General features: G+C 39.8%; 1 protein-coding gene across 1 annotated transcript in view; it reads left to right on the forward strand.

The window, feature by feature from the left end:
• The window catches only part of LOC136866981 (uncharacterized), a 41738-nt gene extending 23209 nt beyond the window's left edge, over positions 1–18529 (forward strand). Inside the window, exons 2-3 of the mRNA XM_067144075.2 lie at positions 2657–2950; positions 17424–18529. Of these exons, the coding sequence (XP_067000176.2) occupies positions 2657–2950; positions 17424–17822 (693 nt within the window). The 3' untranslated portion in view covers positions 17823–18529. The remainder of the gene's footprint in view (positions 1–2656; positions 2951–17423) is intronic.
• Positions 18530–20743: the final 2214 nt, after the last annotated feature.

Consider the following 20743-nt stretch of genomic DNA (forward strand, 5'->3'; position numbering starts at 1 on the left):
GACACTTTGTGACTTACCCCTCACTGTTATAAACATTAAACTTGAATTCAGATGAAAAATATTAAAATTTTCATTTTATGAAATACTCATTTGTTGGACTCAGTACTCACACTTACTTCTTCCCTGATTACTTACACATACAATAATTTTTATGGGCGCCAGCTACAACTCAATGCAGTAATAACAAAATGTGAGTTTTGAATGTCTTTAGGGTGTGAGGTAATAAGCTTACTTTTGACAAAATACCATATAGGTTCTGGAAAAGGGAAATTCTAGTTCGGTTTATCCATTAAATTTTAGGTTATCTAATTCTACCATTGCAATGAAACGATAAGTTATATTAATATTGAACAAAATATATTAATTGTGACTTTAAATAGCAAGATTTGCTGCGATAATTTACTTTATAATATAAAACTATGACATTACAACTGAAAGAAATTAGGCATTAAATTTGAAATCCTATTGACCGGACATCTAAAAGTATTGAAAGAAATTTATGACTCACTGGTTCACTTTACAGTACCTCGAACAATTTCAGTGTTATTACGACGTATTCCTTTGAGTTGCTGTCAGCTATAGGTATATCAAGCCTAATTTGGTGATGGCTTGAAATTATATTTACACTTCCCAATCAACTTTACAAGTAATTCACTGATAATTCTTAGTCTGAATGCCGACGATTCAATATTCCGCTGTCATCGAACTAACACAAGAAATCAACAGAATAGATATACGTAACACACACCGAACATATAATCCATTTGGTCACTGGCGATTACGTATCCATATCACTGCACCCCGTTAGTCTCCTTCCAATTGACTTCATGGCAAGTCTCTCCATTCATCTCCTTCACTGACCATCTGTGGCCTCTCTCTCCAAATGACTGACTGACTGAGGCCTCTCCATCCAAATGCCTACAACACTTCATGGCAAGCCTCTTCTTCCAACTGAATTGACCGACTGAGGCCTCACCTTCCAAACGACTGCAACACTTCATGGTAAGCCTCTCCTTACAACTCAACTGACCGACTGAGGCCTCACCTTCCAAATGGCTACAACACTTCATGGCAAGTCTCTCCTTCCAACTGAACTGGCCGACTGAGGCCTCAGCTTCCAAATGACTGACGCTATAAGATACGATCAGCTTATATAGCCATTAACTGCCACACCTATGTAATCTCCAAAAATAACAATGATGTCACGTCCATCGGTCTACAAATGTTACATATTATGCTGAAATTTCCTGGGGCGCACTAGGTGTTTCCTAAATACGAGCTCATCGCTAAAAGCATTCAATGACAGAGCGATGACTCTACAGTTATGGTAGCAGTATTGCAACATGTGTTGCAATGTCAAAAGTTATCTCACACAATAGATCCGTATCTGATATTCTGCAGCAACTCTTACTTTCCATGTTTTAATGCTAATCTACACACATATATATATATACATACATAACAAATTAACTATCATCAAGTAAGTGATAATCAATTACTACATAGCGAAATCAGATTACAGAACTGAATTAAGTAATAATAACACAGGTACAATAATAATAATAATAATAATAATAATAATAATAATAATAATAATAATAATAATACAGATATAATCTTGTAACGGAATTTGAACCATTAGAGTTACCCTCGCATGAAGGAGTTATTCATTACGAACCGCTACTCAAATCTGCGCACTATTTTCTCAATCAAAGTTCATTCAAATATTCTTCCTAGCATTGTGTAACTAATATAGTTCACAAGCTACGCAAATGAAGCTGACCAACACAGTCTAGTATACCACTCGTTTTGCTTAACTGCTGAAACTTTGCGAGGCACTATATCTCAACGTCAGTTTTCCAAAAGCACCCCGTCTTCTCTGAATGTTCCTGTAAATGTAATCGAAAGAGACGCCTCGCACGGGAAAGAACCAAGATACAAATACTTCTCCTTTGTGCAAAATAATGCTTGGTTTCCACACTCATCCCGCTATGATCATACTAAGAAAAGCAATTACACTTATTACAAAGGATCAACTCGAAACACTCAGCAAATTACTTCACAATTTCCTGTTATTTTAACTTTGCCGAAATTTGTTCACATGAGTAATTGTCATCATGTTTTCATACATTGCCAGGAAAGCTTCATGCCGCGTTTGTTCTTTTAAGTGTGGTATCTGTGAATCCCCTGACAGCATTCGAGTCGTTCTATCCTTTCCCCTGGCTTTTCGCTCTCTCACACATCTTGCCACGCCAGAGACCCTGCTCAGTGCATCACGGACAAGGTACTCAAACATTCTTATTGATGTTGTTACTGCTTCGGTCATCATCCCATAGATTGGTCTGATGCAGTTCAGCATGCCACTCTATCTTGTGCTAACGAAATATATAGGAGTGCCACAGGACTTAGTATTTGGACCACTTCTCTTTGTTATCTATATTAGCTAGCTTTACCCCATTCGAGCTCCAAGCTTGCTTTCGCGTCCTTCCAGCTTCGACTCCCAGTACTGCGTTCGTGATAAATAATAGCTCCATCACCATGAAACGATGTGGTTCAGTATGTATGTATTTATGCGAGTGTTTACTTTTTAACATTGTATCCAAAAGACGAAATGCTAGTACCAATAGTCACGAGTTTTGAACTGTTTGTTTTTCAGGGATATGCGGACGATTCATCCGTTAACCAGCTGCAGACTGAACTAGAAGACGCGGCCAATGAGTTGACCAAAAACGTGGATGACAGAAGTAACGATTTGACGAACGAGGCTGAACGGCAGTCGTCAGAAGCTATGAAGCTCATACAGAGCAGTGTTGATAACAGTCTCCGTGGCTTCAATGGTACAATTGCAGAGTTAGAAGCCAGTGGAGTCAATATCAGTGGCTGTGGACATGTCATCAGAGATCTAGGAATTGAACTCCTCAGAAACCCTGCTAAGTGCGTCACGGACAAGGTATTCAAACATTCTTATTGTTATTGCTATTGCTTTGGTCGTCAGCCAATAGACTGGTCTGATGCACTTCAGCATGTCACTCTATCTTGTGCTAACGAGATATATTGGAGTAATACAGGGGTTAGTATTTGGACCATTTCACTTTGTTGTCTACATTAACGATATATTGATACGGCTAAGACACTGTAAATACCCGGCTTTTCTTGCGATCTAAAAATCCGTTATCACTCCAGAATTTCTGACACAACTCAAGCAATGGGTTATATAAACTCTGACTTTAATAATATCCCTGAATACGTTCGTGGAAACTATATTTCAATTAATCCATCAAAATCTAAAGGTATTATTATTGGGCATATGAAACATATCAGTACAGTAGAGAACGAAACTTACACCATGATGTTCTGTTACCCCCCTCCCAATTATCGTCAACTTTCGCTTCTAAAATTTGAGAACTATAGAAATCTCCGTGTGGCAGTATTAATCTTTCGAATAATAAATGAGAATATCCTCTATTACTTGTCTTCACAACTGAATTTCCAGTCCTCTTTCCATCAGCATAACACACAATCTGGCAATACCCTTGCTATCCCTCTCAGCAGGTCAGCAGCATATAGAAGTCCCTTTGTTCCGAATGAAGCTGGATTACGGAACTCTCTTCCGCATAACATTAGAGCCATAAAAATTAGAAATTCCTCCAACACACCGTGCCGTGAGCATTCCCTCGATGTGTGCCGCCAGTTTGAATGAATCTTGTGGAGTAAATGTGTGTTTTTGTGTGTGTGCGCGTGTGTGTGTTTTTGTTTGGGCACGTTTACTGTGTTTATGTTATTTTGTGACATGTTACATCTAGTTTTTAACCATAGTGTCTAAGATAGGATTATGAATATTTTTCTCATATGTACACTGTTATAGAAGTGTGGTTAAGTACAAGAGAAGACTATGAGTCCTAACTTCACACCGAGAGAGTTGGCCATGCGGTTTGGAGCGTGCAGCTGCGAGCTAGCTTTCTGGAGATATTTGGTTCGAAGCCCACTGTCTGCAGCCCTGAAGATGGTTTTCCGTGGTTTCCCATTCTAACACCAGGCAAATAGTAGAACTGTACCTTATTATTAAGGCCATGGCCGTTTCCTTCCCACTCCAAGCCCTTTCCTACCCCATCGCCACCGCCATCACAACTTGTAACAAGACCTAACTTCGCCACTACGAATAAAGGCAAACATACCTAAGAAGTTCAACGGGTTTAGATCAGGAGATCGTGGAGGCCACGCATTAGTAATAATGATACATATCCCATTTTACATCTACAGTACCGTTCTGAGCACGATACTTCTCTCAAAACTAATCGAAAAAGCCCGGGATGTCATTTTGGTGACGAGCCCTGGGAATTTCCGTTTCTTATCAGCCGACAGTAGGTGATGGGTTGCAAAAACACTTGCTTTTACCAAACTGTTCCTTCCTTGATTGCTGTTGCAATCTGGTGTCAAGATTATAAATTTCAAGCGGTGTAGTCATGAAATATGGAGAGTGTTTCAAAACAGCATGACATAATTTCAGGGTTTGATTCCTCAAATATAGAGAAAGGAAAAAGTCAGTTTAAATACGGGTCTGAAAATGTGTACTTCCCGAGTTATCAGAATCTGTCGGGGGCTAAAACCTCAGGAGTTGTGGATTAGTTTGCATGTACTTATGCACTCCGTATAAAATAAGTTCAAAATGCCCTCCTCCTGCCATATTGCAGGTTTATGCTCGTCGTTGCATTGAGTTACGAGCACGCTCGGATACACCGATGTTGTATGTATTGTTGGAAAGATCCTTAAAATTTTGCCATGAAGATTGCATCATAGTGTACAACAGATGCGTAGAATACACCAAAGATTTTGTGTAACCCCACACAAAGAAGTTTAACGGGTTTAGATCAGGTGATCGTGGAGGCCATGAAAGTACACATTTCCGGGCCCAAGTTTGTAAACACTACTTTCCTTCTCTGTGTGTGAGTAATCAACCCTAAAATTATGACGTGTATTTTTGAAACATCCTCTAGAAAATAAGGTAGCGACTGCTGCATCGGTCTTTCTTCCCTTCTCTCCTTCTTTCTTTATTGCTTTAATTTTTCAGTAGTTAACAAAATAATATCGGAAATGTAGAGCTTCAGTTCGGCTGTCAAGAGGGCCTGGAGCATGCAGTTCGTAACGGACACCGATATTCATGATGAACGTCGGCGTATGCAGAGTAGATTTCGGTCTCAGCACTCCGATCTAATAACTGAGCAGAGGACCGATGCCGACGGCCATATCGTGGCCCTACACCTCTGCATTCGGGAGACGAACAGGGGCTGGTCTCTGTAGTCGACTGTCCTGAGAATGGCTTTTCGTGGTTTTCCGTTCTTCGGAACTCAGATGAATGCTGGAACAGTTCCCGCCACTGGCCACGCCACCAATTCCCGTACCTTCACTAATCCAAACCTCCTTAGCCTGCGAGAGGGCGTCACTCTATTGGAGGCCCGCCCTATCCCTTTAGGGGAGGAATGAAAACTTGCTTCGTGAAGGATTATGTGCACACCAGTTATCGCATGTACCGAGTGACAGTGATTTGAATATTTCTAATGATGTCAGTGGGTGTGTTACATATTACTTAGCGAGATGAAATGTAGAAATGTTACTTAAAATTCCTATAGAGGAAAGGTGTGTTCATCGCCAATGCTGAAGTTCCACTGTCCAGCTATCAAACAGAGAAAAATCTTCCACCATTACTCACACCCCTCCGCTGAACATTCGCTACTATGGGATGCATTTTTGGAGCTCCCAAAACTCAGCCGTAAAAGAAAACTTAGCTTCGCTATAGGGTCCTATCAAGAGTATGATAACCTCAAATGCGTCATGAGTGCCAACAGTGTGGGCGATGACTGACTCCAAACAGAGTCCCCAGTACGCGGCAGCTCACTTCATTCGAGAGGCTTTTCAGTTAGCAGCCTGACGTGTTAGACGAAATGTTCTTTTGTCACTAGCCAGATCGTGCGCAAGCGAATAGGCGGCGTCCCCCTCGAGCATGAAGCATGTCATTCCTCGAACAGTTTGTAGTAACCTACGACGCTCCTATCGGCACTCTCGTGAACTAACATCAAAAGTTCATCACCCTGCGCCGAGCTTCCACCACTACTGCGTAGCGCAACGCTCTTCTCCCAGTACTGCGAGGGATTCGGAAAGTGATCTTGGTCTTTCTACATCAAATCGTGAGCAATAACCTCATGTGACTTAGATACACCTGGTGAAGCACTAAACATAGGCTATGTAGTAACGTAGTGTACCCATACTGGGTAATTTAGGGCAACTGTTACATAATTTAGTTTCATAAACAGATGTATAGATGGAATTGTTGGATGAGAACCTCCAGAAATCACTTACCAGGCTTGAAGTCTCGTCCTCCCTACTTTCATTGTGTCACCGGCTGAACTCATAAAGCATACGGTCAATGGAATTTTCGAAAAGAAAATAGGCACTACATAAAATATAACGAAAGTAGGATTCTCTATAATATGAGAGGAATACACCAATATTATTAAATGAGAAGAATTCATTGAAATATTATTTGCTAAACATTTTATTATACTGATAAAATCACACGAGATGGTGCCATACTACAACACGTAAACAAGAAACAATCGAGAATAACCAAAAAATTATTTATATAGTATGAATTAATGTCTTTGTAGTTTATTTATAGTTGTAGTTGGTCCTCGGCATACCTCAAATCATTTGATTAATACACACTGACACGTGGATTTATTTATCTATAACAGTGATGCTAAATGGTATCCATCGTGTTGATTAATTAATTTATTATAAATCATCATTAATCATGTCTTTAATTAATTATTAGTCATGATTTATATCATAAGTACATCTACTTTGCATACGAGATTGCATCGCCGCATATCAAACACATGGTCTATTTGACCATGACAATTATATATTACACTGAGCACATGCGTGTATCCTGGGTTTACCTAAAAAATTATATTTAAAAAAATCAGCCAACGCTAGAATCGAACCCATCACCATGGAACACATTGGGGAATAATAAAACACGTAAACACATTACATATAAAAATATCAAACATTTATCAAGCCACAGTATCTGGTTAAATTCTTCGTTCCAACATGGGTCGAACTCAAGTACTCCAGCTTCCGAGGTAAAACATTTTTAACTCCAATCACGAGCTAATTTAATGCATAAACATGGGAAGGGATCTATCCTCCGCAAAATCAGAAAATTATCCGCGTTACTCATAACGTATCATTGGAATGGAATTGGGACTGCATTGGCGAACGAGAGGGATCCAGCAGGTAGACATTAAGCTTGTTTGGGACAGCAGAATCTTCCTCAGACCCTACAAGTCCTCACGTAGTATAACTGTCAATCATGACAACAGCTCTGTGTCCAGCTCCGTGGCTACAAAAACACATTGAACTCGTCATTTCCTTCTTTCTTTCTTTCTTTCTTTCTTTCTTTCTTTCTTTCTTTCTTTCTTTCTTTCTTTCTTTTATATATATCATCTCGGTTTGTTCTCAAGTACGCATTCATTTCAGATCCATTACTTATTATATTCAGCCTAATTCAATATATCACAACAGCCATAATTATTATAATCTTTATCATTCCAACGACTCAAAAATTCACAAGCTGTACCCTCCACATCATACCACTGCATCTCAAATCCGTTCTATTAATTTATAGAGAAAACTCCATTCTTACAGGTTATTTAATTCTTCTCGCATATCTATATAATTCTCTTAATACCTCGGTTTGGGACATCTTCAATGATCATCTATTATCATACGGGATTTATAAATACCTGAATCACCTTGAAGCAAACATATAGTTTATATTCAAACTACTATGAAAATCTTTAACAGATAGTAACATTACGAATAAGTTATAAGTTTAGCTAAAGCGCAATTCTCCTTAAAATACGTGCTTCATATACACTAAGAAATTATGGGATCTATATAATAATTCATGCAAATAAACCTGCTAAATATCAATGATTATTCTTAAATCACTTGGAAACCCTAATTAAATTAATAAATAATCTTTCCCAGTCACACGCGTATAGCGTTCCCTACATTTAATATTATTATTAATTATAACATTCTAATATTTACAAAAATAAAAATTGCTACTGGCATGCAAATCTCGTGGTTTAATGTATTCAAAATCAGTTGTACTTATCAAATGCTGGGTATGGTTTGCTGTCATCTCGAGGTACACCTTAGGTTCTTAATCTATCATGATGAGTGGTCTTCTTTCTAATAGTCCTGGGTTCCTCTTCATCCTACCACGATCGATGTCTCGAACTGTGTTCTTCTTAGTTGAGTCTCTGGACGTTCCCTGTGGAAATGACTGCAGGCACTTAGGCGCGATTCCTGTAGGCTTCAGATCTCGGGGTTCGACGACCACTCACGAACATACAGGCAAAATGGGAAATCAGTTATTAAACACTGATTATGCACTTTCAAAGGAATCTGCTGATGATAAGGTCCACTAAGAACTTTAAATAGATTAATGCAAATAGTGGGAAGTTTGTATAAGTCACTGTTCATTTCCCCATTAATCACACAGTCTATCACCACGAGTGTCCATGGAGCATGCAAACGCTAATTTTGTCAGGAATCGTTCTTTAATTTTTACTGAACGTCACTCACTCTTAAAATGCTTTAGATCGGTCACTAGTAATTACTGAAGGTAATTAGCTGTCTCACTACCTCTAAATAACCTGACGCGTTTGCCCTTTCACTGATGATTGCATCATGAGCCGCAACTGACTGTCGTTAATATTTAAAATATAAAATGTTGAGATAAGACTTCTATTCATAAATACTGTACATTATCTTGTAGCACACGGCTTATTTCGCGATATTTTACATCGCACTGACGTGTTTTTCTTCTATGACACAACACTTCGTACACTGATATCCAAGTTCACTCCTAACGTGTGGGTACTGCCGCTACACAAATGACAATGAGATACTGTATCTAGGTCCTAGCTCTAATTATAGCCCACGGACAAAATGATCAGGGGGGAGGTAAATTATGCCTCTGCTGAAATTGAAAGTCCGGTAATCGGAATCTTTCAGCGATGTGAAAACAATCATATTATAACTTGTGATCTCTACTTTCTACTGATCGCATATGAAACCAAAGCGATCAGTGGGTCATTCACAATCTCAAAAGCGTCTTTTTAGAAAATCCGCGTCATCGTCCATCACGCAATACCTCCCACTTTTTTCCACACGTTGTCAGATTTCAGCAGTCATCTTTAATCTGCGTACCACCGCATGACAGGTGTCATTACCGATCCACTATTCAAGTATTGCATTTATATGCATCAACAATTAGCATTAAATACATCGGTTCGAATGAGACCTGACTCATAAATTTCCAAAAATTATCTCAGATGAAGGTGTTCTTCTGCTTCCTCTTTTTAGTAAATTATGGTGAATTGGCACCAATGAATGCGGTGTTGAATTAGTAGTGGACATTTATTTCTCAGGAGTTAGCACACCTTAATTCAGCCCACTCCCCGACAACCTGCATTTCCACGCGTAGCGTCATCTTTCCTTCTCGCTCACACGAAAAGAGAGCGTGATTTCAAGGTCCAGCGGTAATGCGCTATCCTTTTCTCGTTACAGCGCAGGAAACTGCTCTCTTCGGGCTGGGGTATCGCAAATCACACCCCGGTTCGGCATGTAGACTGCTAATTACTACATTATATGTCACAGAATGTTGCGGAAAACGGCATATATTATTGACTAAACCTCCTAATATGCCGGTGGCATGGTGATGAACGGTCACAATACTTCTCTGTAGTCATGGTATGGACCACACTCTGTAGCAACATTTGAGTTGCCGTCGTACAAAAGCAAAGCTGGAGATAAATCATGATAAAATCAGGACCAGTTACTTATACTTCAAAACAGTGATGAATGATTGTTGACCTACATCTCAGCCAACATTGCATTGTAAGCTTAAACTTAATATTTGAGATGTTTTGTCAATAAAACAAACACAGTGTCATGAAGTACTACTTTATCATGTGCCTCGCACAAATCGCATCTCAATATACGAGGTTGTATTTGTTTGAGCTTCACGTCACACCAACAAGGATAAGTCCTACGGCGGCAATGAGACAGGAAAGTGCTAGGAGTGGGAAGGAAGCGCCCATGGCCTTATTTAAGGATATGTGAAAATGTAAAAAAAAGAAGGAAAACCATATGCGGGGCTGCCGACAGTGGAGTTCGAACCTACTATATCTCGAGTCTCACAGATGTGTGACCCTAAATACACGGCCAACTCGCTTGGTAATTTATTAAGATATCGCAGGTGTAAAAGGTAACAGGGTTTAAAATGTATTATGAGAAGTAAAGAACAGTAAGTATGATAATAGGATTTAAAAATGCAGTAGTCTGTGAGAAGTAAGCTCAGTGAGGGTTCGGCCTCATAAATAAATCTTATTTTTCTTGCGGGAAGAGTAATTAAATTTCATAATCTCACCGCCTCAGTATTCTTCAGTAATCTGTAAGTTACCTGTAATTGGTACAAACAAAAATAGTAAATAGATACGGTTTCTTAACCCGCGATTGGTCGCTATATGAGATTTTCTCTCACATTATTTTGTACTGTGAGTTTACATCTCATTGAGGTAACTGTTCCCTCTTCTAGCTGAGTTGATAACTGTCGTGAGTAAGGCGATTCACATTTGAAGGGTAAGCATCCCCTCCTCTAGTCGGATTAAAGATTCGTATGGGTTCGTGCGCCCTGTGTGGGAGGTTCTCTCATCGCGCGACCAGTGGCGTTGGTATTTGACATAAGTCGCTCGCGAAACGTTCTCCATTTTCATTTACTGATATGTGAGTCACCAAAAGTTATGATTCGAGGAAGAATGTTGGTAATAAGCGCTGTTATAAACTCCAGCTAACTCAAATAATAGAGACAAGACCTATTGTGTTTTAATCTTGCATTCGCATTGCGTCTATCAAAATGTTCTATATTAATAATGGTGTTATAGGTTTTACGTCCAAACAACTACTTTTTACCGTCTTCGCGGATGCCGAGGTGCCAGAATTTTGTCCCACAGGAGTTCTTTTACATGCCAGTAAACCTACGGCTGACGTATCTTAGCACTTTCAAATACCACCGGTCTGAGCCAGGATCGAGCGTGCCAACTTGGACACAGAGAGCCAGTACCTTAATCGTCTGAGCCAATCAGGCCGGCAATCTTGTGTATATTAAGTACTGACATAGGACTGAACTAATGACTAGTTCCCATTGAGTACGTCGTAATTTTGTTTCTGTAATATACGGCTAATCATTACATTTTTTTAAAATCTAAAATATATATCGCAGAATTTGCGTCTCAGTTCAGTAATTCATTTCACACTTACGCCCCGAAAAATTGTGTAAGATATCTATATTGTGCCCTATTGGACCCTGAAGTTCCGGCCAGGCGAAAGCCGGTCTCGAACCCAGAGTACAGTAGTGAAAGAACTCTCACAGACGTGAGCTGGTGCACATAGTCTTACCTGAACATAAACCTCTTCACTCAGCCGGAAAAGCGTTCTTCTCAGGGATAACATGGGTATAACGGGGCAACAAAAGATAAACACGAGGATATGTGACAAATCAGGTAAGAGTCGGCTAAATTAAAATAAAATAAAATATCTAACAGAGAACATCGCTGCATTCAAAGTTTAACAAATAGGGATTTATTACATAAAATTGAATTATTTACAAATGAAAAAGCTTTCATTATGATGGGGTAAAATAACGCTGAGCCGATGACAACCAGTTCACTGCCTTCACGAAAACAGCTGTTCTGTAACAAGCATGTTACAATAGTGTAAGTAACGAACTCTAGAAAAACGGATATCTGCTGAAATACACATTATTGAATGACTCCCATAAAATTTACTATGCCTCGTACCGTCGAACCCCGGTGCAAACAAAAATCACCACAAAATGTACAATGACCTGACTCGGTCACGAACCCTAGTCCCATGACGAGTAAGGCGTCAAAGAAACCTATGCAAACAATATAAAAAGGACACAATCAACATATACACGCGTGTCAGTATCAAACGGGCCAGTGTTAAAATTTTACGTAAAACAAATAGGACATAAAAAAGATCTCTCCCTGCTTTCAAAACATCAATGTCCTTCTCCCTTTCGCACACATGACAAGCTGCAGACGACAAAAACCAATTCTCAAGCCTGTGACGTCAAGCTCAACGACCTTCACCCTCACCACTTCACTAGCTACAGTCCCCCTAATTTATGAGCTCATCTGTGCGGCAGGCAAAAATCTCGCCTTTCAAAAGAAACACCTCACGTAATCTGCTGCTAAAAGCCCTCTTTTAAATACACCTGGGCTATCTGCCCTCGTCTCAATATCACCAGCAGTATCGCAAATCTTACTTCCGCCTCTCATGGGCTCAATCTTGGTGCTACAAAAACGCTAATCATTAAGCGATAGTCACATGGCCATACTAGGCATCTCCAAATACATCCAATATACTCTAAATTGTGCTGGGCTCTCTCATATCAATCGCAACTCTTACTTCTGCCTCTCATGGGCTCATATCTCTCAAATATTCGGACTCGCTCGCTCTATTAGTGAAGCTGGGTGAGTTACAGGTTACGTCTTGGTCTCAACTATACGTATCTACGTCTGCAGAAACAAATGCCTAAATGCGATATAATAAAAAGTACCTTTCTGTAAGACTAACCTCCTATGACCAAAAGGAGTTCGGTCAGACCCATAAAATCACACGTACGTAAAATAATACATTCGAAACGAAATACACACACTAACAAGGAATCTACAAATTTCATCTACCTTAACGTACGGGGTTCGAGCTTGAGGCCTAGCTCTAAATTACAAGGAAAATTTTCCTACCATAACTAATCTGTTGACTGACGGCCCCCATATTCCTATCTAAATTTAAATGACATGCTTGGAACAGAATTGGAAAGCTCTGACCTTATGTTATCGATGACATAACGGAGCGGCCCTCCCTGTGGACCACTGAATTTACCACATCATGATAGACTGCGGCGCTGGCATCAGATACTGTTGACCGCTTGGAGACATTCTTTCTTGTGTGGCGCCTTCGTACAGCTCCCTCTGTAGTTGGAAGGTGTCCCCTTCGATGTCGCGCTGATCAGGTGCTCCCAACGTTCCTGGATCGATGCCCGTTGTCGTGTTGGCTTCAGCTCCTGGTTGTGGCTTCCTTGCAATGATGATGTCAAACACTCGTTCTGACTTGATGCTGGGGTAACTGAAAATAAATTCATATATTACAGACTGTCCAAACTCGATGCCTGTTTCCACTACTATCGTGTCTCACACGTCACATTAATCAAGTCTCGTTCAGAGTTTTAAACCTGGTACACAGTTTCTTCCCTACAATTAGGTCACTGTTATTTCGTCCCTTCATTCGGACAACATGTCGTTTCAAAATTCCTATCCTGAGCCAATATTAATTCTAGCAGTTCGTCAGTCATAACTTGACCTCACAGAAATATGAAGCTACTAGTTCATTAGTCTCTTATAAGCAGTACCTCATCTCCCCATAGCATATTCTCACAGGTAAAATCTTAAATTCAGCTGAATATACAAGTTGATTACTTACTTCCTCGCAGATATAGCCGTACCAGTAGTCTGTGCAGCTCGAAGACAAAGCGTTGTTCTCAGTACCAACACGCAGTATGACGACCCGTTCAAGCGGCCTTCTGGTCCAAGAATGACTCTGATATGCCAGGCGGCCTTATTTTATAATCCCGTATAGCGTCATCAAGCCACTTGATCGCGTGCAATCTGCGCGCGCCCGCGAAGTTTTTCCCGCATAAAGTATATCATGAGCTCTAATTAACGAATGCATTAATGAATGCAGCCCTAATGCATAGCAAAATAAAGCAGAAATTATACAGGTTGCAATTCTTGTCTCAAATCCAATGCAACTCTTCCGTAACCAAAGATATTAATTTAATTCTTACTTCCCTCCTAATATAAGTTTTGCCGGGATCTGGGAAGCGTCCCCAATCTTCATCAAGAGGCTTGGCTTGGGACATAACTCCTTTTAATGAGTTTCTGGAGATTTCTCATAATGACGCTCGCGCTCACTTCACACAAGAACGCTTCTTCTGGACTTCTTTATGACATTTACTGTAAGACACTGGCTTCGTGGGTGGCCTTGTGTGATTCCAATATCCAATACTAAAATTAATACAATTGTCCCATGAACAGGATGGTTCAATATATTTAAAAAATTTATGAAGATTGAAGTCAGTCAGTCCGGACATTCTATCCGGTCGAATTCCTTCTTTTTAAACTGAAAGGTATTCATGCACAGATTTGTCATCAGGCACTATAAATCACTTAACTTCCGCCTTCCTCAAATTACTTGACTTTTTCAATTTTTTGTCTTTAAAGCTATCATATCCTTGGTTGTAATTGAGGTACGGAGTTTGTTTTGGCCTACGAACACTCAGTGGATAAATATCTCTTATTTTAGCTCTTAACTATTCAAATTGGTTGATTCTGAGGGAAGTTATGAGTGCACATTCAATTCGACGTCTCATTTCTTCAACATTTTTTCTCATTGAAGCAATCATATCTTTCGTTCTAATTGAGGTACGCAGTTCATTTTGGTCTAAAACCACTCAGTGGATCAACCGCTTTCTTTTAAGGTAATAACTACTTAAATTGCTAGATTATGAGAAAAGTTATGAGTACATTTGTCTCCAAGACGATGATCTTTGAAAGACTTTTTAACAGTTCGGCGCGTAGTGTTGTTCTAAGGAACGTTCAATTCAATTTCTTTGTGTGATGTATTTTCAAGCGTTTTGTTGACATAACATTACATTCTATTTCCACAGCAGATCATGTGCTTTATTTCATTAACTAGAAACTTTGCAAATACATCCGTGAGGATAGTAACGAACAACACCATACTTTGTACATTGCGGGCGGAGCCAGTAGGAAACTGCTAGTATTTATTTTAAATGAAGCTTAATGTGAGAAAAATTCTCACGTGCGTCCACTCGCGGGTTAAATCAAAGTACAGGGATATGAAAGGGAGTAGTTTCTCCGGATGCTCCACCATTTGAGAAGGAAGCAGTATTTCCCGACGTCAGTAATAAGCTGCTTGTGGCGAGCAGAACGGAAAAGGGAAAGAGAGGAAGTGCCCACATGTGGAAGGATATTTTCCTCACTCTTTGAACTGACTTCTTACTGCAGAAAGCCAAGAATAACGGTCAAGGGGATTGGCCGTGCCGGCCACACCATTCCTCGTAACCTGCAGGCCTTCGGCCTAAGCAGCGGTCTCTTGGTAAGCTGTAAGATTTGTTTATTAGTTTATTGGACCCTGAAAGGCAATGTAATATCTGAGTATATCTCTCTTGATTTTCGAGTAAGTTAATTTGTAACAGTTAGCTTCTTTAGAGTGTCCAAACTAATTGTATTTTTTACGTAAAAAAATATTTCTCCTTTTTCAGGTAGTTGTAAACTTATTTCTCAAAATTAATTTACGCAGCCTGAAGAAAAAATGTAAAAAAATGTGTGTTGTAATGTGCGTGTACTCCATATTTAATTCTGTTTCAGTTTTGTTTTAAAATCATTGGATAGTGTTACGCATGACTTATCTAAGCGCCAGAAATACACTTCTAGATATTTACAATAAACATACAATCCTTTGTATTAATTCATTTTTCCGAAATGAGCATAAAAACATGAATTTTCTTCTTAATGTATCAAAATTAGTGATATTGTAAATATGTGATTTATGTTATTTACATGTTATTGCGGTTTCTTATTTTTATTTATATTTTGTGTACTTAAATAAGTAAAATAAGTGTAATTTAGTGATTCGATTTCACTTTGAAAAATTCAGTGCAGTGTAGAATATGGTAATTTTTATCAAACTGTATCACTCATTTAAGTACAGGGTTTATATTCTGCCAAATACCGCATCGTGTGTAATATTCATCAAAATCGTCTAGAGACCCTTTTAACAAACGCCTGGAATGTTATGACTAAATACAACACAAAATTTTAAACATTAGAATTACAGCATAAATTGTTCATGTAAAGTGTTCCAAAACAATACTCTATACCATAAAGGCATATAACATGAAACATGCGGATGATGTTATTCTGTATAGAGTAATAAATTACAAGATTGTGAGCAACTGCAACGTGACCTCGAAAATGTTGTGAGATGGACAGCAGGCAATGGTATGTTGATAAACGGGGTTAAAAGTCAGGTTGTGAGTTTCACAAATGTGAAAAATCCTCTCAGTTTTAATTACTGCGTTGATGGGGTGAAAGTTCCTTTTGGGGATCATTGTAAGTATCTAGGTGTTAATATAAGGAATTATCTTCATTGGGGTAATCACATAAATGGGATTGTAAATAAAGGGTACAGATCTCTGCACATGGTTATGAGGGTGTCTAGGGGTTGTAGTAAGGATGTAAAGGAGAGGGCATATAAGTTTCTGGTAAGACCCCAACTAGAGTATGGTTCCAGTGTATGGGATCCTCACCAGGATTACCTGATTCAAGAACTGGAAAAAAATCCAAAGAAAAGCAGCTCGATTTGTTCTGGGTGATTTCCGACAAGAGAGTAGCGTTACAAAAATGTTGCAAAGTTTGGGCTTGGAAGAATAGAGAGAAAGAAGGAGAGCTGCTCGACTAAGTGGTATGTTCCGAGCTGTCAGCGGAGAGATGGCGTGGAATGACATTAGTATACGAATAAGTTTGAGTGGCGTTTATAAAAGTATGAAAGATCAAAATATGAAAATAAAGTTGGAATTGAAGAGGACACACTGGGGCAAATATTCATTTATAGGAAGGAGAGTTAGGGTTTAGGATAACTTACCAAGGGAGATGTTCAATAAATTTCCAATTTCTTTGAAATATTTAAGAAAAGGCTAGGAAAACAACAGATAGGGAATCTGCCACCTGGGCGACTTACCTAAATGCAGATCAGTATTGATTGATTGATTGATTGATTGATTGATTGATTGATTGATTGATTGATTGATTGATTGATTGATTGATTGATTGATTGATTGATTGATTGATTGATTGATTGATTGAATGAACCCAGTTCCAAAGACTCAGTCAGAAACAGAAACAGCTTAATCCAAAAATATAATTTAGTGATTGATGGGTGGGCGTTTGATCAAAATTGACTTCCCACGAGAATATGTTGAGAACAAACATCCGAACAATAATCTATACCTACCAGATTGAGCAATAATCTAACATATGAATTTTGACGCTTGGTCGAGTGAGGCATTCTATTGTACATGTTTATCAAACCTAGCATGAAACATTTTAACAATCAATAAAACTTTGGAGTGAAACATTAACGTGGTAGTGACAAATGCTTATTCGACTTCTTTGTTGCAGATTGAGGAAGTCAGAAACATAGTGCAGTCCTTCAGGGATATAGCGGAAAACGTCAGGACTTCTGTTGAACATGTAAGGATTGCAATATCCGTCTGCGACCGAAATTTGAGATGTTCGGCAGATATAATTGGCAAGGCAATGATCAAGATTTCACTTCAGGGCAGCAGAGTAGCCGCGCTAGGCTCTGAAGCTGGTGTCATTGCTGGTACACTTCAATTCAGTGTTCTAGGCTGCGTCACAGCGGCCTTATCTGACTCACCCTCCTTGGTGACAAAGGCTGGAGACAAACTGGCCGCCTGCATCGCCGACACAATTGATGACACGCCGCCAACTACACCAGCCCCTGCAGATGTTGATACTCCACAGACTACACCACCTGCACCAGAAAGTATCCAATGATTACATTTACTGTTATCTAGTTCATGTAATAACCGGAACTTTTCCGTCGGTCATCACGTCATATATTTCCATATTAATTCGATGGGTAGTCAGTTCGAAACCAGTGGTTCCCGAAGTGAGGATTTGTGAGATTTAGGACGGGCAAGGCAAAAATAGAGTGTCAAATTTCCATATAGGAAGATCAAATGATCATAAATACGTGTTTCTGAGAATGAATCTCAAATTGATAACGATTCATTTATTTGCGTCTAACGAATCGTTTTCGAGATAAATGTGTATGGAATTTGGAGTTCACAATTGTAGGCTCAGTGCATTGAAAAGGGAGGAACTGGCTCAGGGCGCATGAAACAACCACGAATGAAATAATTAGTTCTATAGAATTTTGTGAGATGAGACCTCTTTGATAAGAAAGCCTTATATGTCTTTCAATCATGGCCATCCATAAATAGTTCACATCACAGGCTGCATGGTTGCTGTGCTCGTAATACTGAAAGATGCGTTCTGACGCTTGTTAGAGGTAGGTCTGTTTACTACCTGCCTGGGTGGGAAAAAGGGAGTAGTGTGTATGGTTGCCATGGAAACGTGAGAGGGCGCGCTGCGGTTGCCATGTAGATAAGCCTGCAGCCCGACTCGTGTTGCTTGGAGGTCCAAACTTCTCACTTCTCAGCGGTCTCAACGAACGAACAAGTCAGCCGGAAGCGAGGGGATGGAGAAAGGAATGCAGACATGTGGCAACGCCGTGCAATGCTCCTCCCTCCTGCTATAGGTGTAGGTAACATCGCGTCACACATTTTGTACCGGTAATTTCGTTAAGCAAACTTTCTGTTGATCCCGAGCCGTAAGAAATGTTTATGTCATCGTTATCGTCCAGCTGAGTATCAGACCATGTAGTCTGTTACGACCTCAGTCCACATTTTCATCGGAACTCCAATAAGATACTTTGCCGCTGTAAGGTTATTTCGCTGTTTTTTGTCCATTCTGCCAACATTCTATTTTCGTCTCTTAGTGTCCATATACAGTAGTGAAGCGCAGGCTCAATTATTAATGGTAAATGAAGGGATTTCATAGCCTCTACAGAGATGGTTGTTCTGCATATTATTTTGTTCAGACAACTGATCTCTCCAATTTATTCCTAACTAACACTAGGTTTCTACATTGTTTAGATCGATCATTTGCCCAATTACAATCAAAATATATTACATGCTGACCGACCGAAAACTGCAAACTAATACATGTGCTCAGATATCCAGCATTTTCACCCTGTGTGTGCGAAAAGAAGTCCATTCTTTGTTATAATAAATAAATATCCTATGATTATTTATATGTTTTGAGTTAATAAAATGTAATAGTAAAATTGTAAGGATTATTGTTATTAATGTTTTCCTTAAACAGAACATTAAATGTTATTTTTTGTCAATTTTGCATTATGGTGTTGAAGCTCAGATATCCTGCATTTTCACCCTGTGAGTGCGGAAATAAGTCCATTCTTCGTTACAATAAATAAATATCCTGTGATTATTTATATGTTTTGAGTTAATAAAATGTAGTAGTAAAACCGTAAGGATTATTGTTATTATTATTTTCCTTAAACTGAATACTAAATGTTATGTTTCGTCAATTTTGCTTTATGGAGTTGAAGCTTGGACCGTAAAAACAACCACTATATAAAGCCTGTAATGTCTAGAAATGTGGTTTCATATGTAGGAAAATAGCCGGAGATGGCCCAGGGACTAATGCGCAAGATAGCCGCTATACACAGGCTCTTATGGGACTAATACCTGGGAGCTTGCCCAGGGACTGCTGCGCAAGATGGCCGCCACGCGCAATCCACCTCTAGCCACGCGCTATGACCTGTGACACCTTCAGACAATAGGACGTGGTCATCTTATGGAATACCGTGGAAAGAGGCAAGTAAAAGGGGCGCCAGACTTGAGAGAGCATGGGTTAGCGAACTAGGGGCCTTTGGCTGAGACTAGGTATGATATAATCTAGATGTCGTTTATTTAACCTCCCAGTCTAATTCTTGTAGGGCACTTCGTTCTGGTGTTGTAGGGTTCTAGCAGAGTAAAGCTCTTCCAGGGGCACCTTTTCCTTGGGTAGGAGCCGAGCAACCTGTGCTGTTGTTGTGTCTGTACTAGCAAACTAGGAGTCTTTAGCTGAATCTACGCATGTTGTGTGCTAAGCTGTCGTCTATCTAACCTCCTTGGCTAAATATTGTAGGGGCAACTTCAGTCCTAGGTTTCGAACGTGGATTTGACATAAACTCAAAACTAAAGAGCTTAAGTGCAATTCAAATATCCTCACTCCGATTGAAATGTGTGCACGATGAACGTGTACTGACTACAGTAAATGTGGAGACATGCACATCTCAGCAGGAAAAAAGAAGACTTTGCGAGCTAAGCTGGATTCTCCGATCTAGTGTTGTAAAAGAATGCGACAGTGTGTTATGACGCAAGACACCTGACTTGAGAGAACTCGGAGTCTTCAGCTACAGGTTAAAGCTTGTTAGCGGTGACGTTACTACAACTCTTGCTACTATGATGACGTCACTCCGCTCAGATCCCCATCTTATGAGGTGGGGTGAAGGGGTGGAATTGCATCATTGGTATACTGCTAGTCGTAAGGGTGACTAAAAGGGAGGGCTAACTCAGGGGGGAGCTGTGCTAGGACGCAGGAGTAAATAGACATACACAGACCCTTATGCAGGCATTCCCTAATATCTTCTTGTTCTTCTTCTTCTTCCTCTGTTTTCCGTCCAGGGTTGGTTTTCCCTCGGACTCAGCGGGAGATCCCACGTCTACCGCCTTAAGGGCAGTGTCCTGGAGTTACAGACCCTGTGTCTGGGGATACAACGGAGGAGGATAACCAGTACCTCGCCCAACTGGCCCACGCGTTAACCTCTTAAGACCTAACTGCTGACG

This window comes from Anabrus simplex, chromosome 3, assembly GCF_040414725.1.
Source record: "Anabrus simplex isolate iqAnaSimp1 chromosome 3, ASM4041472v1, whole genome shotgun sequence".
NCBI classification, from domain to species: domain Eukaryota; kingdom Metazoa; phylum Arthropoda; class Insecta; order Orthoptera; family Tettigoniidae; genus Anabrus; species Anabrus simplex.